General features: G+C 39.2%; 1 protein-coding gene across 1 annotated transcript in view; it reads left to right on the top strand.

The window, feature by feature from the left end:
* The window catches only part of SHANK1 (SH3 and multiple ankyrin repeat domains 1), a 94778-nt gene that overhangs the window by 18604 nt on the left and 55442 nt on the right, over positions 1–20732 (top strand). The window contains 7 exon segments of the mRNA XM_087948156.1: positions 4179–4421; positions 10193–10396; positions 15141–15212; positions 16350–16458; positions 16561–16712; positions 17425–17592; positions 17819–17935. Of these exon segments, the coding sequence (XP_087804282.1) occupies positions 4212–4421; positions 10193–10396; positions 15141–15212; positions 16350–16458; positions 16561–16712; positions 17425–17592; positions 17819–17935 (1032 nt within the window). The 5' untranslated portion in view covers positions 4179–4211.

Below are 20732 nucleotides of genomic sequence, written 5' to 3'. Positions count from 1 at the left end.
ATTAGGTCAAGAAATCTTCTAAATTTCTACACACTGAGAGACCAGATTCGTGCACTATGCTAAATTGTAATCCCATGTTAATTAAAGCCCAATTATTATATTCACAAAACACCTTATACCTAAAATAATGTACTAATATTAGGTGCTTTCAAAATGTTTCAGACTTTGAAGTCTGTTCATTTTTTCAAAAAAACAAGAGTCCCTGTTAAAAAGCAAAGCTTTAATGATAGAGAAATGGCTTTGCTCAAGTAAACATTTTTTATAAGAGCATCTCATGTAAATCTATTAAGTTCTCACGTAAGCCTATAGTTCTTCATCACATTAATGGCTTCCATAGGGTACTAATAATGGCTGCCGATTGGACCAAAGAGTTTTTGCTTAGCCCTGCATGTTGAGACATAAGTATTTTCTATTCATATGTAAACCCTGGTTTACAACATTTCTCCACATGTGAGGATTGCATGCTATAGGAAGGGCTAAATTAACTGATGTAAGAGAGCCCGGGAGTAAGATAACTTGTGGGAATAAAGTAACTTGTCATGTCAATAGGACAGTACAGAGAGAGAGTTGAGGGAGGTGAATTTCTTTGCACCTTCTGAAAATATTGCTTAAATCACTCATTGTTCGGCATTTTTTAAACAGTGCACTATTCTATAAGGCAGTGGAACTTTTCATAAGGAAAACAACAAACTTATTTCTCTTTAATATTTTAGTACCTGTCTATTACTAACCTCAAACATGAAACAGAATTTGATTCAGATTGCATTTTGGCAGGAACTAACTAAATTAGCTGTTCCCAAATAAATATGCAAAGAGAAGCACAGTTCTTTATCAGTAATTGCACTTCTCATTCACTGATTGCATTTCTGAGATTTTGTGATGCAGTTCATTAAATAAGAGGTATACAAAAAGGAAAAGAGTAAGAAAACATCTTCTTCCTACATTTTTTTTTTGTAGGTGCTTTGCAGATCAAAGAACACAATTTCAGTAAAACAGTAAAAAAAGTGCACAAAAATATTTCCTAGTAGAAAAGTGTTTTGTTAAAAAAACGTGGCTTGCAAAGGTATACTGGCAAAATTGAAATAATTTTATTAATTTATTAGCTCCATGCAATTTGACAATTCTTGCAACAGGTGACCAGTACAAACTGACTAGGTCAGGGGTGTCAAACTCAATGTCATTGAGGGCCAATGTCAGTTTGACCTGGGGGGCGGATGGGCATGGTCGGGGAGTGTGTGGCCAGGCTGGGTGTGGCCAGCTTGAGCGTCACTCATGTCAGGGGCATCTGTGGTGGCCAGGGCAGGGGGATCCTTCTGCAGCAGTCTGCCAGTGAAAATGAAGCCTGGGAGGGCCGCGTGCAGCCCTCCCGATCTGTGTTTTCACTGGCAGAGGCACCGCGGGCCAGTCCTTCGCTATTTTCCAGGGTGGCTCTGTGGGCCAGATCTAAGCAACCCGTGCTCCGGTCCACAGGCCTTGACTTTGACATTCTTGGATCAGGTTAATGGGAGTTGAGAGCCAGATACCTGGAACATATTAGATTGGGTAAAATCTAACTAAACACGCTCCCTTTATAAGGCATGGCTCTTTTAAATACACATACCGCTCTCCCTCTCCTTCCCTCCCTCCCCCCTGTGTGTGTGTGTGTGTGTGTGTGTGTATTCGTCTTTCATCAAAGCTTACTATGGTTACTGCATGCAGAGAGAGAAGTACTTTAAGTCTTCTTTTTTGTTGTTGTTTTTTGTGTGATATGATAGTTATTCGTTTCTTTACTTGGATCTTTCTCTACTATCATACTGTGACAGTTCACAGCTAAAATGACAGCTTCTGCCAAAAAGTATCTTCTGCAATATGGCCCTTGTTCAGTGAAATGATTTTTTTTTTAAATGTAAAATGTCTTCTAAAAATGTATTTATTTATACATTCATTCAATTTATATGAATGTGGAAGCCGTGGATACATTTTACCTTTTCTTCAGTGGAAAAGCAACAAACAGTGCAGTTCCTTACCTTGAGCTAGATAATCACTCAACTTCTTTCCAAGACAGTCTGACATTCTTGTGTGCCTTTTTGTTCCATATCTACCGGTAATGGAACAAATTTGAGGCTTTCTCCACATGAAAATTTCTCAATTTCAGCCATGTTAAAATATGTGCACTTCCAATTCTGAGAATTCTCCATCTAGTGCTGGTTGGGGAATTCTGGGTGTTGAAGTCCACACATCTAAAAGTGTCTGATGTTGAGAAACACTGACCTAGATGCTATTAAAACACATTGTTTACTATTCTTGCACTGATATCATGTGTCATCACTATTACTAATACTCCAAAGCGCTTATGGTATTAAAGCTACTGGCAACAGTGTGTAAAGTATAGGAAACACTGTGCTTGCTTGCACTGTTGAATCATCTGTCTGTGTCTACTTGCCTACTTTTTTCTTTGACTGTCAGTTTTCTTTATTATTACCTTTGTTCTTTCTTGATGTGTTATATTCAATCATGGCAATCTCTGGTGTCTCAGAAAAAGCTAATCTATGAGTCTCTGAGCTCATGGTGAAGAAGGCATGATCTGGTGTATGTTATCAAACAAGGAACTCTCTCTTGGGCAATACTTTATCAGATATCAAAACTGCCCATTTAGTCCTGAATTTTCTTTTTCCAATTGCCACACTTCTCCATCGTCTTAAGCAAGTGCCTGGAAATACTTGAAATTGGAACTTTCTCAAACTGCATGTTCATCCTTTGAGCTATGTTTCCCTCCACATTGTAGCGTATTTGTCTGTCTGAAATTGGAGGAGCGACAACGTAGGGCAAATCATGTCCTTTTGGGCTAATTAATAGCCTTTCGGGCTAGTGTTAAAAGTAGGGCAGTCATTCCAGGTCTTATTACACTTTCTGGGACATTACGTGCTGCTTGCTTCCAGATTACATGGGCCTTGGGGCCAGCTGGAACTGGGACACAGAGCATGAAAGGAGAGTGGGACGGAGGTGGAAGAGATGAGAGAGAAACTGATTGGCACGTGACCAGGATGAGCTTAGGATGGGGCTTTTATACATGCCATCCTTACGGAGAGATCACAGGAGAGGAAGAGTTGGGGGGACATAGAACAAAACAGAGGCACAATCAGAACAAAAGGAAAAGACAAAAAGGAATGGAAGGGCAGAATGATTTCTTTCCAAGCTATAAATCAAAATTAATAACTAAATCTGAAATGTGCTAGACTGGTCAAGTGAGATTTTATATACGTTTTTCAGAATGACGTTTATAGCACTATGTGTCTGAACAAGTTTTTTATAATTATACTTGAATCCATGTAAACTGCCTTTTGTTTCTTTTATATGCTTGTATGAATCCATTACTGTGAGACCAGGTGGCTGATAGTCATACCTTGCACAGTGTGAAAAGCTCATTACATGCACACATATGTTGACAACTTGCTATATTGAAGTAGCAGTTGCTACCATTCCCTCGAGACTTTTCCAGTGTTCAGCACATCACATTTGTCAGCTTTCTCCCAGTCTTGTACTTCTTAGTTGGTTGGATTTGATGGGCCTTGTAGTCTGTTACACCTGGAAAGCACCAGGCTGTGAAGGGCTGATTTAGTTACTTGGCATTATCTCAACTAATGAAGAAGTTAGGTTTACTTATCTCAGATCTTTTTTCTTCCCTTGCATAGTTATAAAATTGGAAATTCCCATTCCCTGGTCCTGAGCAGAGAAAAGAGACTCACAATCTAGGAAACTCCTTAAGGAGGAAACCCAGTCTGCCTCCTACACAGAGTAAGATGTGGGTGGGTGACACAATTAGCATTCGCCCTAGGCCAGCAAAACAGCATGGCTGACCTTGCTATGCCTTTATTTTTATAATCAACATAATCTTTAGTATTTGTGCTTATTTATGAAAGTATAAAGGATGACTTTGTACTAGGGGTTTTGCTTGGGTGTGAATGGGTGTTTTGCTCTGGGACTATTTGATTTAAATGCTTTATTAGCATTGCAATCTGTGAGGATGTCACAAGTAAGTATGCACAGGTGTGTTTTAGAAGAATGCATCTTGTAGCTCTGGGGTGGGGAGGCTATCGTTGTATATGTTCTTAGGTACCACCTACTGTTTGTAATATATCCCTTGTTGCTCTCCTCCATGGAAAAATCTTCGTATCTTTCTTCTCTCCTCATCCTTGCAGTGCAGCCAGTGATGGTGCCCAGCACCTCTGACGATGCCCCAGAGCCCCGAATCAAGCGCGGAGGAGGAGGAGCACTTCTCCCAGTGCCCCGAGGGGGAGTCGGGCTCGGAGAGCTCCCACGAGGGGCCCAGCCCTCCAGCAAGTCCTGCTAACCCTGCCCATAATTGCTCCATGTCAGTACCTGAGGACGCTCACTTCAGTATGATGGTCTTCCGAATTGGTATTCCTGATTTGCACCAGACGGTAAGGATCCATGCGGAAAGGAGGGAGGGTAGGGCGAAAGCTGAACCACTGTAGAAAGCACCCTGAGCTTTGAAGGTGCAGTGGAAAATTTTACTTGCTGCTTCCCCCCCACCCCCAGCAATTTATATATACTTTTTGACCATCTTTTTTTTCTGTCTCGGAACTAAACAAGGTTGAGCACAGTGGGTACTTGGATGAGGATTATGAAAGTAGTGGATACCAAGCTGTAGATTAAATTGCAGAATTTTAAAAAAAGGAAGAAGGCAATTACAAGCCAATTGAATCAAACCTATTTCAAATGATATTTAGTTTTTCTACTACTTAAGCCACCTGGAATATTATTACAAACCTATTTCAAATGATATTTAGTTTTTCTACTACTTAAGCCACCTGGAATATTATTACAACCATTTATGATCTTCATGTCATTTATAGGCACTCTTTGGAATATAAAAGTAACAGGTCCCTGACCCAAGGATTTTACTATTCACAAAGGAGTGTAAGTGGAAGGAGAACTCTATTTTTGTTTCAGATTACCAAAATTAATTTTTATTCCAGTAGATTATGATCTTATGCAATTGTGCCCAGTTTTATGGAATTATTCCTTGAATCAAATGCATTCCTTTTAAATCAGGACACCTTGCTTGCTATATTTCTTTGTCTTTCAGTGCTGCTGCACACAGCATGAGTTTATTAAGGGCGGGTAAAATCTGCAGTGAGTTTTGGGGCAGAAATATGTGTAGCATCAGGTGACCTTGTCTTTAAATCATTGATTCTACTATAGGGTAGGGTGGCACAAAAAATATGGACGAAAGAAGATTAAACTTCCATTTTTAGTCCCTCACCAAGTCCACCGCTGTCCTTTGAGAAGTAATTAATGCAGAACTGAATTCATCCTGAGCTCAGCAATAAAAGGAACATACTACTTTTTTTGCTTCATTAGCAATAAAACAAGGACACTGCCACAACTGCCTGTACTTTCATCCAGCAGTCCTTTGATATGGAGAGACAACTGCAGATCTAGGCAAAGCATGCTTCCCTTCTCCTCCTCTCCCAGTTCTTTTGCACAGCTGCCCTCACCATCTCTGAGCACCTGAGCAATGTTTTGCTTTCACTATGTGCAGCTGCATGTGCTGTATGAGCTGCTATGAAATTCTCCATAGCAATCCATATATACATCCTAGATTATCCCATCTTCTAGGAGATTGTAAGATGATAAGTGATGGTACAAGCCCCAAGAAAAGCCAGCTGAGTGAAATTAGGGTTAGAGTCAGAGTCATGTGGGAAACAAATATAATAGGAGGAGACAATTAGATCCTGATTATCATTTCCTCCTTTTCAAGCATAGTATGATTTTTTTATTAAGAATTTAAAAATATAATTATACACTAGGTTTTTTTTCAAAATGTGCAACTCTCTGCATATGTTTGATTTGAATTCCAGAAATTATAATTTAGTATATTCAGAATTAGGAGTTAGGGTGGAAAAGACTTTATAAGAGCCTGTTATTTTCATAAGGAATTTATTGTAATGAGTTTATCCCACAACCTTTAGAGAACCTTAAATCAGTTTCTGTTATATTGCAGTCCTTTTTCTCAGTATGACTTCTCTTTCAGCCAAATTTACTACCAATTCTAACTTCTCTATGTTCTCAATCTCAGTGTAAAGATCCATATGCATTGGGTCTTGAATCTAAATCAAGACTCAATCCCAAAAGGTATAATGCCAAAACTAAGATTATGAGAGATAAGAACTGCCTAAGCACATATTGACACTTTTCTGTAGGGTAAATATAGTAAATTTCCTCTTCTATTTGAAATTGGGGGATTATTTTTGCAAGTATAACCCAAGGAGTATTACCTGGACTTCTCTTTTGGAAAATAAAGCACAAGAAACACATGGTTGGACAGGTACAGTATTTTGGATAGAGATCGTGGACAACTATCGGGACGCTAATTATCCAGCAGACCTTAGCACATTAGCTTTTCTTCATAAACACAATTGAGTTTTAAGAGCTGCTATTTTTATTTCCTGCAATGCCACTTTAAAATGTTTGGAGAAGTTACATCATCCCCAGTCATTCACAGCTACTGCTAGCCACCATAGTTGAAGGCCCAACATCGAAGAGGGTCTAGTAGATATCACATGAAACCAGGGGAGAAAGTTATATACCACTGCTATTTACCAAACATATCATATAAACTTAATAATTAAAGATTGTTATTTTCCTCAGCATTGAAACTAAGAACATACAGGTTGGTTTCAGAGAGTACAGAGTCTATCAACCATTGTACAAGTGGAAGATTTGTGGCTTCTGTTCTATAATTTATTAATAGCTGTGTAAAATAACCTATGTTCTCTTTCATTTAACCCAATTAATTTCTCTGATCTTTAATGCTGTATACTAAATAGACTTCATAGAGGGTATATACAGGATGCCTGCCCGCTCTAATATATAGCAGTATGTGTGTTTGTAAAATATAAACATATCCACCAGGTTGTAGCCACAAAGAAATGCCAAGTATGTTGTTCAGTATCACTTTGGAGAAGACAGACCCACTAGTTATATTCTCTCTATCCATCCAGAAATTTTAAATGTCTCTTTAAACCCATACCCTGCCAATGTTCAATTTGGGCCCCACTTCTATTCATGGGGCAACCATGGAAACCGTTGCTAGAGATCACAAATTGTCGTGGCCATGGAAACAAGGATAAAGTTGCCAGCATGTGTCTTGCTGATTGTCCCTGCTCCCCAGTTCTGACCCTGGATGTCTGAGCACTGAAAGAAGGAGGTGTAATTTGCAAGGAAAGTTGGAAGGAGAAACCCCATCTTGATATTATGGTGTATTAAGAAATCTACAGAAAGGATTAAATGCATAGGGAGCAAAAGACAGGAATGTCCAGTCCTGTTTTGTTCAAGTATACATTTTTGCCAAAATCCTATAATTCATAATGCATACCAGGTTTTCCAAATCAGGCACCTTCTGGATGTACAAAACCATCAAAAGATCAATCATCCACAGGCAGATCTTTGCTGAGAGTAAGAAGATTTGTCATCTAAACATAAGGAAAGTGCCATTTTGAGGAAGATGGTGTTAGGACTGCAAAAGAGCAGTTAATTTTCTGTACCTGAAGTAAGGGATTCATTCACAGCATAAGATTTCCCTTATTTTTTCCTGCCACAATTAGATCAGAAAGCATTCACAGAAAGGGAGGAAGGGGTGGGTGGAGAAACGGGATAAGTGATGGAAGCAGCATTGTATCACCATGGTTGAGCTGCAAGACACTGTGTGTGTATATACAAAAGGTGTGGACCTTGTGATGATGGCCCACTAATGCTTCCATCATTTGTCAGAAAGACTGGATTCTTCAGACTTCTCTGCTTTATTCATTCATTTGTTCGTTTGTTTATTCATTCAATTTTTATGGGTTCCCATCAGGGGTGGGATGCTACAGATTCTGCCCGTTTCTATAGAACTGGTAGTGCTGAAGAGCAGCAGACACCGAACCGGTTCTGTGTTTGCTGCTGTTTGGCCCACCTGCCCTCCTGGGCTCTTACCTATCTTTTGTTTCCTGCTTTTTCAACCTCAGCTGCCTTGCACTGCACAGATGAGCTTGAAAAAGCAGGGGGGGAAAGGCTTTTCAAACGCTGCACACCTGCTTTGTAGCAATCGCCTCCAATCACAGCACATGCTGTACCTTATAGTGCACTTTAACTGTCTGCTCGCCTGTTGCAAGTAGTCTGGGACTTGTTTAAGGACTCATGGTCCTTGCTTAATGACAGCAACTAAGACGTTGCGCCCCTATGACTGCATCACTTAGCAATGGAAATTCTGACCCCAATTAGAAATAGAATTCTTTATTGGCCAAATATGATTAGACACACAAGGAATTTGTTTCTGGTGCATAAGCTGTCAGTGTACATACAACAATAGTGAAAGGTCATTATCATTGTTAACCAAGGACTAGCCACATGCAAACATATAAAAACAGTTCACAATCCATTTTAAAAAGCAAAATCACGATCAGTGACAGAATGCATCCTACATCAATTCTTTCCCCACCATTGCTGGCCCTTCAGGCATAGCAGCAGAGCCATATCTTCAGGGTCTTGTTAAAGGTGAGTCAGGCCAATCCAAAGTCCAGGGCAAAGATTTGTTGCACAGGTTAGATATCCCTTTAGAGAAGTTTTCCCCTGTGGGTCCCATTAGATGACACTCTTTTGTAAATGGGACCTGCAACATGCCTGTCTTGCTAGTTCTGATGGGATAAATAGATCTAACATAGTTTCCCTTACATAGATAGCATCCTGCTACTGTCACATTTTCACATCTATGGGCAATAAACAAATGATGGATCACATAGGAAACAGTAATGCAGAGAAGTTGATACATTAGATCTGCGAGAGGAAATTATGGGAAAATATGAGCAGAATCCTGGGGCCCAAAATGAATGGAAAGGCTCTGGAATTGCTCATGTTTTGATATAAGCAACATTAAAACAAATAACTATTTAAAGACACACCCACTATTTTCATCTAATTGCAGCAGCCTTTCCTTATATGTTGGGCTAAAACTTCCATCAAAATGGATAATCTAATGGAAACTTAGTATAGATATCTCACTCTTGATTGCAATTTTTCTGAACGAATGCTGGCACTTTCAATAGCATCACCTCTACGCTACTGCTCATTCAGTGTTAAAGGCTATATATATATTTTAAATGGTGGCTAGAGCTGCCCTAGGTCATTGTTTTAGAAGGTCTGTAAGAGTTGGGCTCCCTGGGAAAAGCAGCAACTGCTTTTCTTGAACAATGAGTTTCAATTAAGAATGCAAATTCCTCCGTTTCATTTATTGACATATGAGGAAAAGTTTAGATTCTGCAAAATGGCCAAACCAAAGATTGAATGCAAAGGCAGTACACTGAAGAGTACTACTATTAAAATCATATTGTATTAAAACTTACTTAATGCACCTAAATAAGTATAAATGTAAACTACTTTTAAGCCACTGCTCACATAGATTGATTTTATTTCACAATATAGTATTCCCAGACTCCTTATTGTAATATTTCTGGCTATGGACAGAAGCTTGCCAAGATTAAGTTCTCCCATGCTTGGTGCCCTTCTCATTAAAAATGCTTAATTGAACCCAGAAATCCTTGTATCAGTGAGACTGTGTGGCCTGCTCAAACTCTGTCTAATATTAAAGTTAGTTTTCTCCAGGTTGAGATGGATTCCTAGTAGTTTCATGAACTCATCCATAGCTTTCTTGGCAAGAATATAGAAGTGTTTTGCCACCACCTTCTTCCAAGAGTCTAGCTTTTAATCTTGATATTGCCTAGAGGTCTCCCATCTAAGTACAAGCCAGTAGGGCTGTTTGTGCTTTAGGCTGAATTTCAGAAAGGTGCTTCAAAGTGTTCAGGAACACAAGCTGTTTTAAGCAGCTGGGCCTTTTCCCTGGATTGTGTGCAGCAGATGGGTTCTATTTTTATGCTCCCGCATGCTCTAAAATGCCTTTTTGAAATCATACCCAAAGCTCTCCATGGCCCTACTAACTAGACTGACCCAGCTTAGCTATTTCAGATTAACCAAGGTTTGCTATCACAGAAGGGTGGGGAGAAACAGTCTTATATGCAAGGCTAAAAAGCATTATTATAGAACACACAGTGCTCCTTTGGGGCGGAATCATGCTATTATTTGGGGCCAATTTGATGGAATTGTTTTGCTTTCTATCCACACCCTTCTCTTGCATGGCCTGTTTCTGCTTTAGAAATGCCTTCGTTTCAACCCTGATGCAGCCATTTGGGTGGCAAAACAACAAATTCTCTGCACCCTCAACGAGAGCCTCAAGGATGTTCTAAATTATGGACTCTTCCAGCCAGCCACCAATGGCCGGGATGCGAAATTCCTAGATGAAGAGCGACTCTTGCGCGAGTACCCACAGAGTTTTGAAAAGGGGGTACCCTATCTTGAGGTAAGGTTGCTGCTTATCTGACCGCACTCTTGGGTCAGAGAGGGATGAATATTATGGGAGAACACTGGTAGTTTATTTAAAAAACAACAACAAATAGCAGTATGTAAGTGGATAGTAGTAAATCTATCCAATACCTGCAAAACCCCAGACAAGGAAAGGCTGCTTACATCATCACTAACTTGAGAAACATTTCTAATCTAAATGGTTCCTAGGCAAGATGATATTTTTGGCTCTGGTTTCCTTCCTCTCAAGGCTTCTGTCACTTGACTCACCTTTGTTTCCTATTATTCCTACTACTATTAGGAGCGAAGCTACCATTTCCTCTTTTTCACCTTGCTGGTTGATAACAGCTAGTCAATAATTGCACATAATATAAAAGTACTGTGCTGGCCAGCCAAGTTGATTTTAAAGAACCAAGTATTTCGTTTGTAGTGAACTGAACCAATGTGGCTATGAAGTCAATGTAGGACAAGTCTCTGTGTCCCAGTGCTCCAGTTGTCTATGCATCTCCAAGATAATGGGTAGTTGGTTCAGCTTACTTTTATGTAAGGGAATTATTATTATTTTTTTTAATAAAAGTTTTTATTGATTTTAACGACAAACAAAAACACATAAAACATAAAACATAACATAAAAAACATCGTCATTCTTCATATATTTACAGACAGTGTATCGGTTGGTTTACCACTCCTTTTTGTGCATCCATTTCATAGTCATCATAATAATTATGTTACATAATAACTCATATTATCGATCAACAATTATATATCCTAATATCATTATTAAACAATCATTTGACTATAATTTTACTAATTCATACTTAAGTGAGATAACTGTAATTTAGTTACTTTATTTTATAACAAATCATAAAATCATACCAAGTCTATCTTAATGTAAGGGAATTATTGTATTATACTTTTAAATGGAGCACAGCAGCAACCTCTTCCAGCCATCTAACTCATATTTTTCTTTCATGGAGGGCCTATCCTGGAGGTCCTACTCATTTCTTTCTCTTCATCAGGGGTTTCCTTACTCACCAATGCTTTCAAGTCTTGGGGAGAGTGATAAACTGGCCAGAACCACAGACTGAGAACTTTCAAGCCTGGGGGAATTTTTTTTTTAGTAGCCATGGCCATTATGTCAATAAAATAAATTGTGATTAATAGTTGAGGCAACAATAGATTGCTATCATCAAAATGGAAAGGACTTGTATTTCCTGGGGCGTGTGTGTGTGTGTGTGTGTGTGTGTGTGTGTGTGTGTGTGTGTGTGTGTGTGTTTTGGGGAGAAGGGATATTTGGGAAGAGTTGATCTATAAATTCTAAATAAAGGACTGTACTCCACTTTTTCCATTTTTACTGAAACTTGATGAGAAAAGTAATTGCTGAAATTTGATATGATTTGCAGAAGCCACAAATTTGCACTTTGGCTCTAGGTTATCCATTCTTTCCCTATAGATGTAAGTACAAGGAGACTTCATTTAGTGAATGCCTTGTTTAACAACCATTTCCAGGTACGATGCTGATGAAAAAATCCTCACATTTACAACCTTCACAAGTCTGTTACAAAGGAAAGCTGAAACAAGATTGTAAAAGAGTGATATTTCATTTAGGAATCACTTCACTTAATGACTGAGTTGCTAGTTCCAACTTTACTTACTAAACAAGAACTATCTATATCTAACATGTTTCTCCAAAAATACAACCTACCCCAAAATAAAGTCCTAACTTGATTTTTAACATGTGCATCCAATGTAAGCCCTACCCCCCCCCAATAAGCCCTAATTAAGACCCCACCCACTCCGGTGCGCAGGGGGTGGGGGTGAGGTACATGAGTAAAAAAAAAGGCTAGGGTGAAGATGGGGAGGTGGAGCTGCCCTACTTACCAGGTCTCGCACACCCTGATACCTGCCTTGCCTGGCTGGTCCACTTCTGTGGCCGCTTGCGTGCATCACCCCCGGCTTCCGTTTTGTTGTCAGAGGCCTTCAGGAAAGGTTTCTGCAGCTGAGAAACGGGCTCAGGATTGATGTTGTGGCAGTCCACGGCCTCATTTCGCCATCAGAGGCCTTCAGAAAAGGCCTCTGAAGCCAGTAACGGAGCTCCGGATCACAAGCAGGCCGCAGAAGAAGTGGGACAGAAGTAGGCTTCTGCTGGGCAGGGCTGTCAGTGCCGCCACTGCAAGGTGAGTCAGTGGAACACACACACACACACACACACACACAAGAAAATATGTCCTGGTGCCTTTTTTGATGGCAGAAGAAATATAAGACCAGGTCTTATTTTTTAGGGAAACATGGTATAACCATCTGGCTTGACTTACTGAGGCATGGATTCTCAGGATGAGGCTGATTTCCTTCTCGTTCCACCATGGTAATCACTAAATAACATTTCAAGAAAGGAAAGACTTCATACTGATTTTATATTTTAATATGTTTGCTAAGCCTTCATGAGGCTCTGCAGTTTTAAAAAAATATTTCATTGTATAGGTAGTCCTTGGTTTACAACCACAACTGAGCCCAAATTTTTTGTTGTTAAGCAAGACAGTTAAGTGAATTTTGGCCCATTTTATAACCTTCCTTGATAACAATTGTTAGGTGAATCACTGCAGTTGTTAAGTTAGTAACATGGTTGATCTGGTGAATCTGGCTTCCCCATTGACTTTGCTTGGCAAAAGGTTGCAAAAGGGGATGACATGGCCCTGGGACACTGCAACCATAATAAATATGAGTCAACTGCCAAACGGCCAAATTTTGATCACATGACTGCAGGGATGCTGCAATAGTCATATGTGTGAAAAACTGTCACAAGTCACTTTTTCCAGTGTTGTTGTGTCTTCAAATAGTCACAAAATGAACTGCTGTAAGTTGAGGACTACCTCAACTATGTGCAAATTTTCTCTTGTCTGCCAGTTGCTTCACAACCAAATATCAGCCACTGTTTTTTTTATAAATTACAGTAACTAAAACACAATGCTGTTAAGCATTTATCTATTTCCTTTACATCCATAATAGGAATAGAGTTTTCTCAAGATTAAAGAAGAATGCATCAAATATATCTAACTTTTGCTGGAAATCCAAGATTATGTATCCATTTTCCTAACAAACCTTGAGTCCACAAAGAAACTGATCCTACAGTGTGGAAGGGTTTTGAAAAATTATGGAATATAGGGGAATGGTGAAAGTTGGATGTGCTTCTTTCCAGAACTGTAACTGCCTTCTATTAAGCTACAGTCAAATACAACATATAACAGTTTGGATCTAGAAGTTAGTCATGCTTAAGTCCTATTAAAACTTTCAATGAGATAGAAGGGCTGGTTATAATCAGATTAACAGTAAGGAAGCCTTGCCTGTAAACTTGCAGTATGATTAATCAGATGCATGAGTGCAGGAGAGTGGGAAGGACAAGGTAAGACAACAGAGAGAAAATGATACATTAGCTAAGGTCTGGAAATATAGATTTGTCTTGAGTCATTTCTTGAAGAGTGGGAGGTACTGAATCATATGAATATTCAAAGATGATGCATTTCTTTCGGATTTATGGAAATTAAAGCTGTAATGTTTGGAGGAGGTGGAACTGGACATTCTTTTTTTCTATCCATAGGCACTCACGGAAATGTGTGCATAAATGCTAAAAGCCCGTGCAGTGTTCTGAATTCAGTATTTCTCACACATTACATCCTGCAGCATTCATTTAGCAGCAGTATGCAGTCATTAATTTAGTCTAAGTTTTAGCTAAGTGACAGGTGTGCAGTGTAACTTGCATCAGATTAGTACAATGTTCCTTTTGTCATTTGCCGACTCTTGACCTTCTCTGCAGATGCCTTTTTCTGGTGCGTAAATCCCATACCTGAAAAAATAATTTATTGGACAGGACAGGAGGATATCAGTGATAGTTAAAGGAACGGAATGGATTGAAAAAGCTTAAGGCACTAATTTTAAAAATATTCAATCCCTCCCCCCACCCCCCGCGCTCCTGCCATTCCCAAAAGTAGGCCAAATTTTTGTTTTGGGATTGATGTGGTGGAGGTATCTTAGAAGGCTGCAAAAAATGTACTGGAGGTCATATGCAGCCTACAAATTGTGCACTGAACTAAAAGAACCAGGAATGGCTTTAGATTTAGGTGATGGTATGAATGAAGTGTCTCTGTACCGTTTCATGTTCTCAAAACTGGAGGGATCTGTAGCCAATAGCCCAAACCTGCTGGATCCAACTGTGCTTTTGATTTTCTGCCTCAGGGCAGTACTAGTTATTGGCCATCATTGAAAATTAAAAATTGGACCTGATTGTTTGATGCCCATTAAGAGTTTCATTCCAAGAAAATTAATGTATGAAGGGAGAGCATCAGGGCAGGGAAGAAAAGTGGCAACTGCCCAAGTCAAACAGATGCTTACAGGGATTCTGGAAATGTTTAGGCAATAACTGTGATTACACATCTGTAAGCAATCCATCAAGGTCTTTACATCTGCTGTCTTGTGAAAAACTGATGCCGAAAGGTGTCAGAGAAGGAATCCATCATTTGTTTTAAATTTGCGGAATTGTGCCATTCAGTTGAATTAGATACTAACCTTCAAACAAGCCATGAATGAGTAGCATCCGTGTGGGAGAAAGAAACCATCACTTTATTTACATTTATTTACGTATTTAGGTTCATGTTTTACCTGAGGCTGCAAATGTATTCATTCAATGTATAGCTGCAGTCAATGCCCCACCTCCCCATTCTCTCTCCCCATTGTTACCTTCTTTGCAGTTCCGCTACAAGACACGAGTATACAAGCAAACCAACCTTGATGAGAAGCAGCTAGCAAAACTCCACACAAAGGTGAGAAAAGAGAGGAAAGTTTTCTAAAGTTCTATGGAAAGAATATAAAATTCCGTCTCTGGAGAGAATCTAAATTAGCTGCAAAAATCCCAATGTTTTGAATTATCATCCACTATGCAAAGTTGGTCTGTGCTTTTAGATGTATATTATGCAAATAATTACCTTTTATTTAATCTTCCCTACTCCTTTTAAGAGGTACTAGCCTCCTAACAGACTAATAAGAATAAAAAATCAGGCTGATTGTTTGGTCACCTCATGCCTGAATTAATAAGACAATACAATGACGAATACCAACTAACAGAAGTTTCTCTTTAGTAAGGGGTAGACAACCTATAGCTCCCTGCACTGTCTTCAAACATCCCCAAAATATTGTCAGAATTTTGCAGCAGATTGCCTGTTTTTGGCTCTGAAATGTTCTATTATTTTTTTTAACGAATTCCAAAATAAAGGAGTTAAACCTTTAAATTTAACCGTAGTGTCAATTGGGAAAATGTGACAATCCTAGACCAGACCAAGTCCAAAAATGCCAGGGGATCAATAGACATATATAGACATTAATAACATCTATAGATTATGCAAAAGAGATAATCAACCAGCCCAAAAGAGAACAAAAAGACTCCAGCACCTCTCCACTTCTCCAAAACCAACAATCAAGTAATCAATACCCCAATCAAGAAACTGCCAAAGAGCCATTGGTAAACAGACCAATCAAAGAATCCCTAAGTCCACCACATCCACACAGTCAAGACACCAGAATATAAACTGACAGCAAATAGCACTGATGATGTTATAGGTTAATGAAACATCTGCAAGAAAACAAGAAAGCTCAGAGCACCAAGGACCCCTCAACCTTTAGTAATTTTAAGGCAAGTTTTAGTAAGCTTTTCAGTAAATTTTGGAGGCAAACAAATACATAATTAGTGTAAGCAGTAAAAGCTTGTAGTTTTTTGCTCTAACATGGATGAGAGGATTGTTGGGGACCAGTTGTTCATCAAATTCATCCAGTCTCAAGAAGTTATGAATGGCTTCAGCTTTTGGTCCACCTCAGCTTTATTCCTCTTTTAAACCTACAATGCATTTTTCCATCCCATTTCTTTCCCAATCCTCATTGGTTATCCCTGACAAATCTTTCCCCAGACGGGTTTGAAGAAGTTCCTGGAATATGTGCAACATGGAGCAGCTGAAAAAGTGGCACGGCTCTTGGACAAAGGGCTCGATCCAAACTATCATGATTCTGATACCGGTGGTAAGTGCCATCTGCAAGACACAAAGACAGCGGGGGAAGAATGACTTTGAATGCCAACTACACATCCCTCTCCACAGTAATAATGCAAGGTTTTCTCTGCAGAAACACCTTTGACCTTGGCTGCCCAATTAGATGGGACCATTGATGTGATCCGGCTACTGTGCCTTGGCGGTGCCCACATAGATTTCAGGGCAAGAGATGGAGCCACAGCACTTCACAGAGCTGTCTGTTCTCACCACTATTCGGCCCTCATGGTAAAGTCAGATGCTAACTTGTGCTTGAAGATTAGGGCAAGGGTGAAAGGAGCACATAGAGATCCAAAACAGCCTTTTTAATTTTCTGCCTATTAGCATAGTCGACTAATAATGCACATTTTATTAGACAGATAGAGAGAGGGAAAGAGAGAGAGAGATCTGTTATCTATATACGGCAAGGGCGAAAGAAGCACATAAAGACCCAAATTGGCATGCTATAGACTAATAATGCAATTATAAATGTAAGAGGCCCTGGGTTTAATATACTTGGAGAAGAGGGAGCTATTTATTGCAGTTTTGGAGAAATGACAGAGAAGCCTATGGCTGAGACACCCTTGGAAGCAAACTTTTGATTTCATGCACGTATGCTTTGACAAAAGAGAAAGAGTAAATAGAATAACAAGGGTTGGAAGAGATGTTGCAAGTCTTCTAGTTTACCCCTCTGCTGAAACAGGAAATCTTATACCTTTTCAAACGAACTATTGTTCAATCTTAATGTTGAAGCACCCACAATTTCTGGAGGCACTGTGACTTGAAATAACACTGACTTAAAAATAAAAGTAAGAAAAACATGGTCTGATCAATGTGTTACCACTAATGCTACTTGATGCCTCCCAAAATTGCCATAGAGCAAGTTTGACTTCACCTGGGAAGTTAACATTGGACTGATGCTGCCATTGCTCAGCTATATTTTTCTCTTTGGCTTACACAGGCACTCCTGGACTTGGGTGGTTCCCCCAATTATAAGGACCGCCGTGGGCTGACCCCACTCTACCATACAGCTATGGTTGGAGGTGACCCCCACTGCTGTGAACTTCTGCTGTACAATCGAGCCTACATTGGCACCACTGATGAGAATGGCTGGCAAGAAATACACCAGGTGAGGTCTTTCATACCAGTCAAAATCCAGCCATCCCAAATTTCCATGTGTGGTAACTCAATTGTGTGGGCAAGAGAGCTAGCAACCCATTTTATGCCCTGAATGTGTTTCCTGCTAGGGCTAGCTTGAAATCTAAAGATTGAGGGGGATGGCTGTGACTTGTACCTGTCTATCTGACCATCTAGCCCCTCCTTACATTCCTGACCTCTGCTTCTCCACGTACCAGGCCTGCCAACATGGAAACTCCCAGCATTTGGAACACCTGCTCTTTTACGGTGCTGAGCCAGGTGCACAGAACGCATCCGGGAATACAGCATTGCACATCTGTGCACTCTACAACAAGGTAAGAATGATTAATTTTTACACTCCAGCGTTAATCAATAAATTAATTTAAAGCATCTGGAAGTCTGGACTCCTGCTGAGGACTCCTGTTGTAGAGAGTAAGGATGATGATCTTGACAGTGATATGTTGGAACCATTATCCAGGCAAAAGGGGCTGAAGCAATGTTCTGGAGATAATATTGGCAAGCAGATCTCCCTAATGTCAGTGTCTCCAATCTCAATGTCTTCCTAATGCAGTGGGTATAAGAAATAGGGAAGGAAAAATAGAAGTAAACTTGCAAGATTCTATTCTTGATACAAATACTTCTAGCCTTCACATTGAATTGATTTCCCAGTTTTTCTACTGAGCTGATACCCGCATTGATCATTATTCTAGGTGTATATTTGCACTTCACTTTCCCAATTTAATTCCCCCGTATATCTAAACTAATTAACAGATTTAATATTTTAATTGGTTTAAAATATATATGTTTTGTCACCAATTTGCAAAAATCTGACTGTGAATGGCAAATAACAGTAAGTTGCACAATGAGGAATAATCACATATATTCTACCTGCTAGAACAATTTCCTATATCCCACTCCAAATAAACAGAATACCAGAATAACAGAGTTGCAAGGAACCTTGGATGTCTTGTAATCCAACCCTCTGCTTAAGCAGGTAACCCTGGCCTATAACATTTCAAATAGTTGTCCAAATGCCTGAGACAATTTTTGTCTCGCAGAAGACGAAAACTACTGTGAAGTTGAAACCATTTTTCTGTGTAAAATTTGAAAGGCTATCTGGACCACCTGCACCAGATAGATAGCTTATTTTACTATAGACCCAGCCTACCCTCTATCTCATGTAGAAGGCTAGGTGTCATAGTCCTCAAAGCCCCATAAATGTGTGTGGGTTCACTTAGTCTATTGTCTTTGGAATTGTACAGTCAGATGACCAGAAGTATTTTGCAAGAAACTTTACATTTCCTTAGCCCATCTTTTCTGTAAATAACTTCATATATTGTGAAGTGCAATAATCTATTCAAGTAGATAAAATGAAACCAACTAAATTAGATTGACTTTATTACTGTTATTTGAACATCTGTGTCTCCTCCTCCTCCCTCCTCTCATTTGCTTCCTTTTTCCCCAAATAAATCTGCTTATCTGGAAGTTTTTCATTCAGTATTCCTTTATATGTCAGACAGTATAGAATTAAGCCACCCTTTCATTCTAGGGATAATTTACAAAGAGTGGTTATAATGTATGTCCTCTTATAATTAAGATATCCTCATCTGTATCATGGCAGTATTTCACATAGCACCTAGTTATAAAAATAACAATACAGTAACTTTCATGGTAGATATTTAATGTCATTAGCAGTGCAGTTCACAACATACCATCTTCTTTCGTCCAATATTTCAGAAATATTTTTCATTAATTAGTTTATCAGACAGAGGGAAGAAACCTTGTGAATTCCTTTTCTAATCTCCATCATCTTCCATTCATCATCTAAATGATAAGATTTATCTGGGTGTAGGTTCAAAATCTAAATTTGCTTTCCTTGGGATTTTCTGCCATTAAACGGAAAAGAAAGATTCATTTATTTATTTTAATTTTTTTCTTCCGTTTAGTTGTGTCCAATTCTCAGAGATTGTTTGGACATGTCCCTATAGATTTCTAGGCAAGAAAATGGCCATTGCCTCTTTCCTAGGTTGAGAGGAACTGACTGGTCTAAGGTCATCCAGCTGACTTTGTGTCTAAGGCAGGATAGAACTCACGGTCTTCAGTTTCTAGTCCAGTACCTTAACCACTACACCAAATGGCTCTCATTTTAAAAGTGTATACCTCCAAATGTGCAAAACATCTTTTGAATATTAAAAAATCATGCCAGTAAAGCCAGGAATCTATTCCCGTAGAATTAATGGTTTACTTTGGAATTTGTTAATATGAGAAATTTCCTTTAACTAAACATGAAACAACCATTTAAAATTATGTTTTAGGGCATTGTTTCTCAATTTGTCAACTTTAATTTGTGTGGACTTCAACTGCCAGAATCGCTCAGCCAGCATACCTTCTGGGGGATACTGGGAATTGAAATCCACCAATGTTAAAACTGCCGAGTTGAGAAGCACTGTTTAGAGTAGAGGTGTCAAACTCATGGCCCGCAGCTTGGATGCATCACACACTGGCCATGCCCACGCCTAGTTTAGCAAAGGGGGGAGAGAAGTCATGATATGTCACGTGACAGCACCGTGATGACGCGAGTTTAGCTCCCCTGGTTTAGAGGAACATAAAAAAAAGGATTCTGTCCTCCCCCATCCTCCATTTCCCATATTCCATTATATTTTGTGAGGGTGAGGATACTGAAAGCTACTTGAAGGCAACCAGGCCAATTTGGAAGCATTCCAGTAATATTAATATTAGTACTGCATTTCACCCAAATGCAACTTTCCTTTCCAGATTTTAGCTTTGAAAAATACTGATATGCCCAGAATTGTAATCCAAGGGAGAGTTGTTCACAAGGATAGACAAATTAACATGGGAGCCACAAGTATAAGATGAAAACCATGCCTATTTTATATGTAGCAAGCCACCATTTTGCTTGTTTAAATTGCATATTTATTTAATTAATTAATTAATTAATTAACAATTTTGTATAGCTGTCCAGCTCACACATAGGTGGTCCCCAGAGTTTTTCAAAATCTTGCATCCCTTGATGAAAGATAATCTTCTGCCAAATGCTCAAGTCCCACTCTGCCCAATCTATATAATGAGAGATTCTCATATATTGCAGAATTGTAGGTATGTAATAGTGAA

Source organism: Notechis scutatus, chromosome Z (genome assembly GCF_049901735.1).
Source record: "Notechis scutatus isolate UNSWTSFEM ecotype Mainland chromosome Z, rNotScu1.2, whole genome shotgun sequence".
NCBI classification, from domain to species: domain Eukaryota; kingdom Metazoa; phylum Chordata; class Lepidosauria; order Squamata; family Elapidae; genus Notechis; species Notechis scutatus.
Note: the sequence above shows the minus strand (reverse complement) of the source record. Positions and strands in the feature narration are given on the sequence as shown.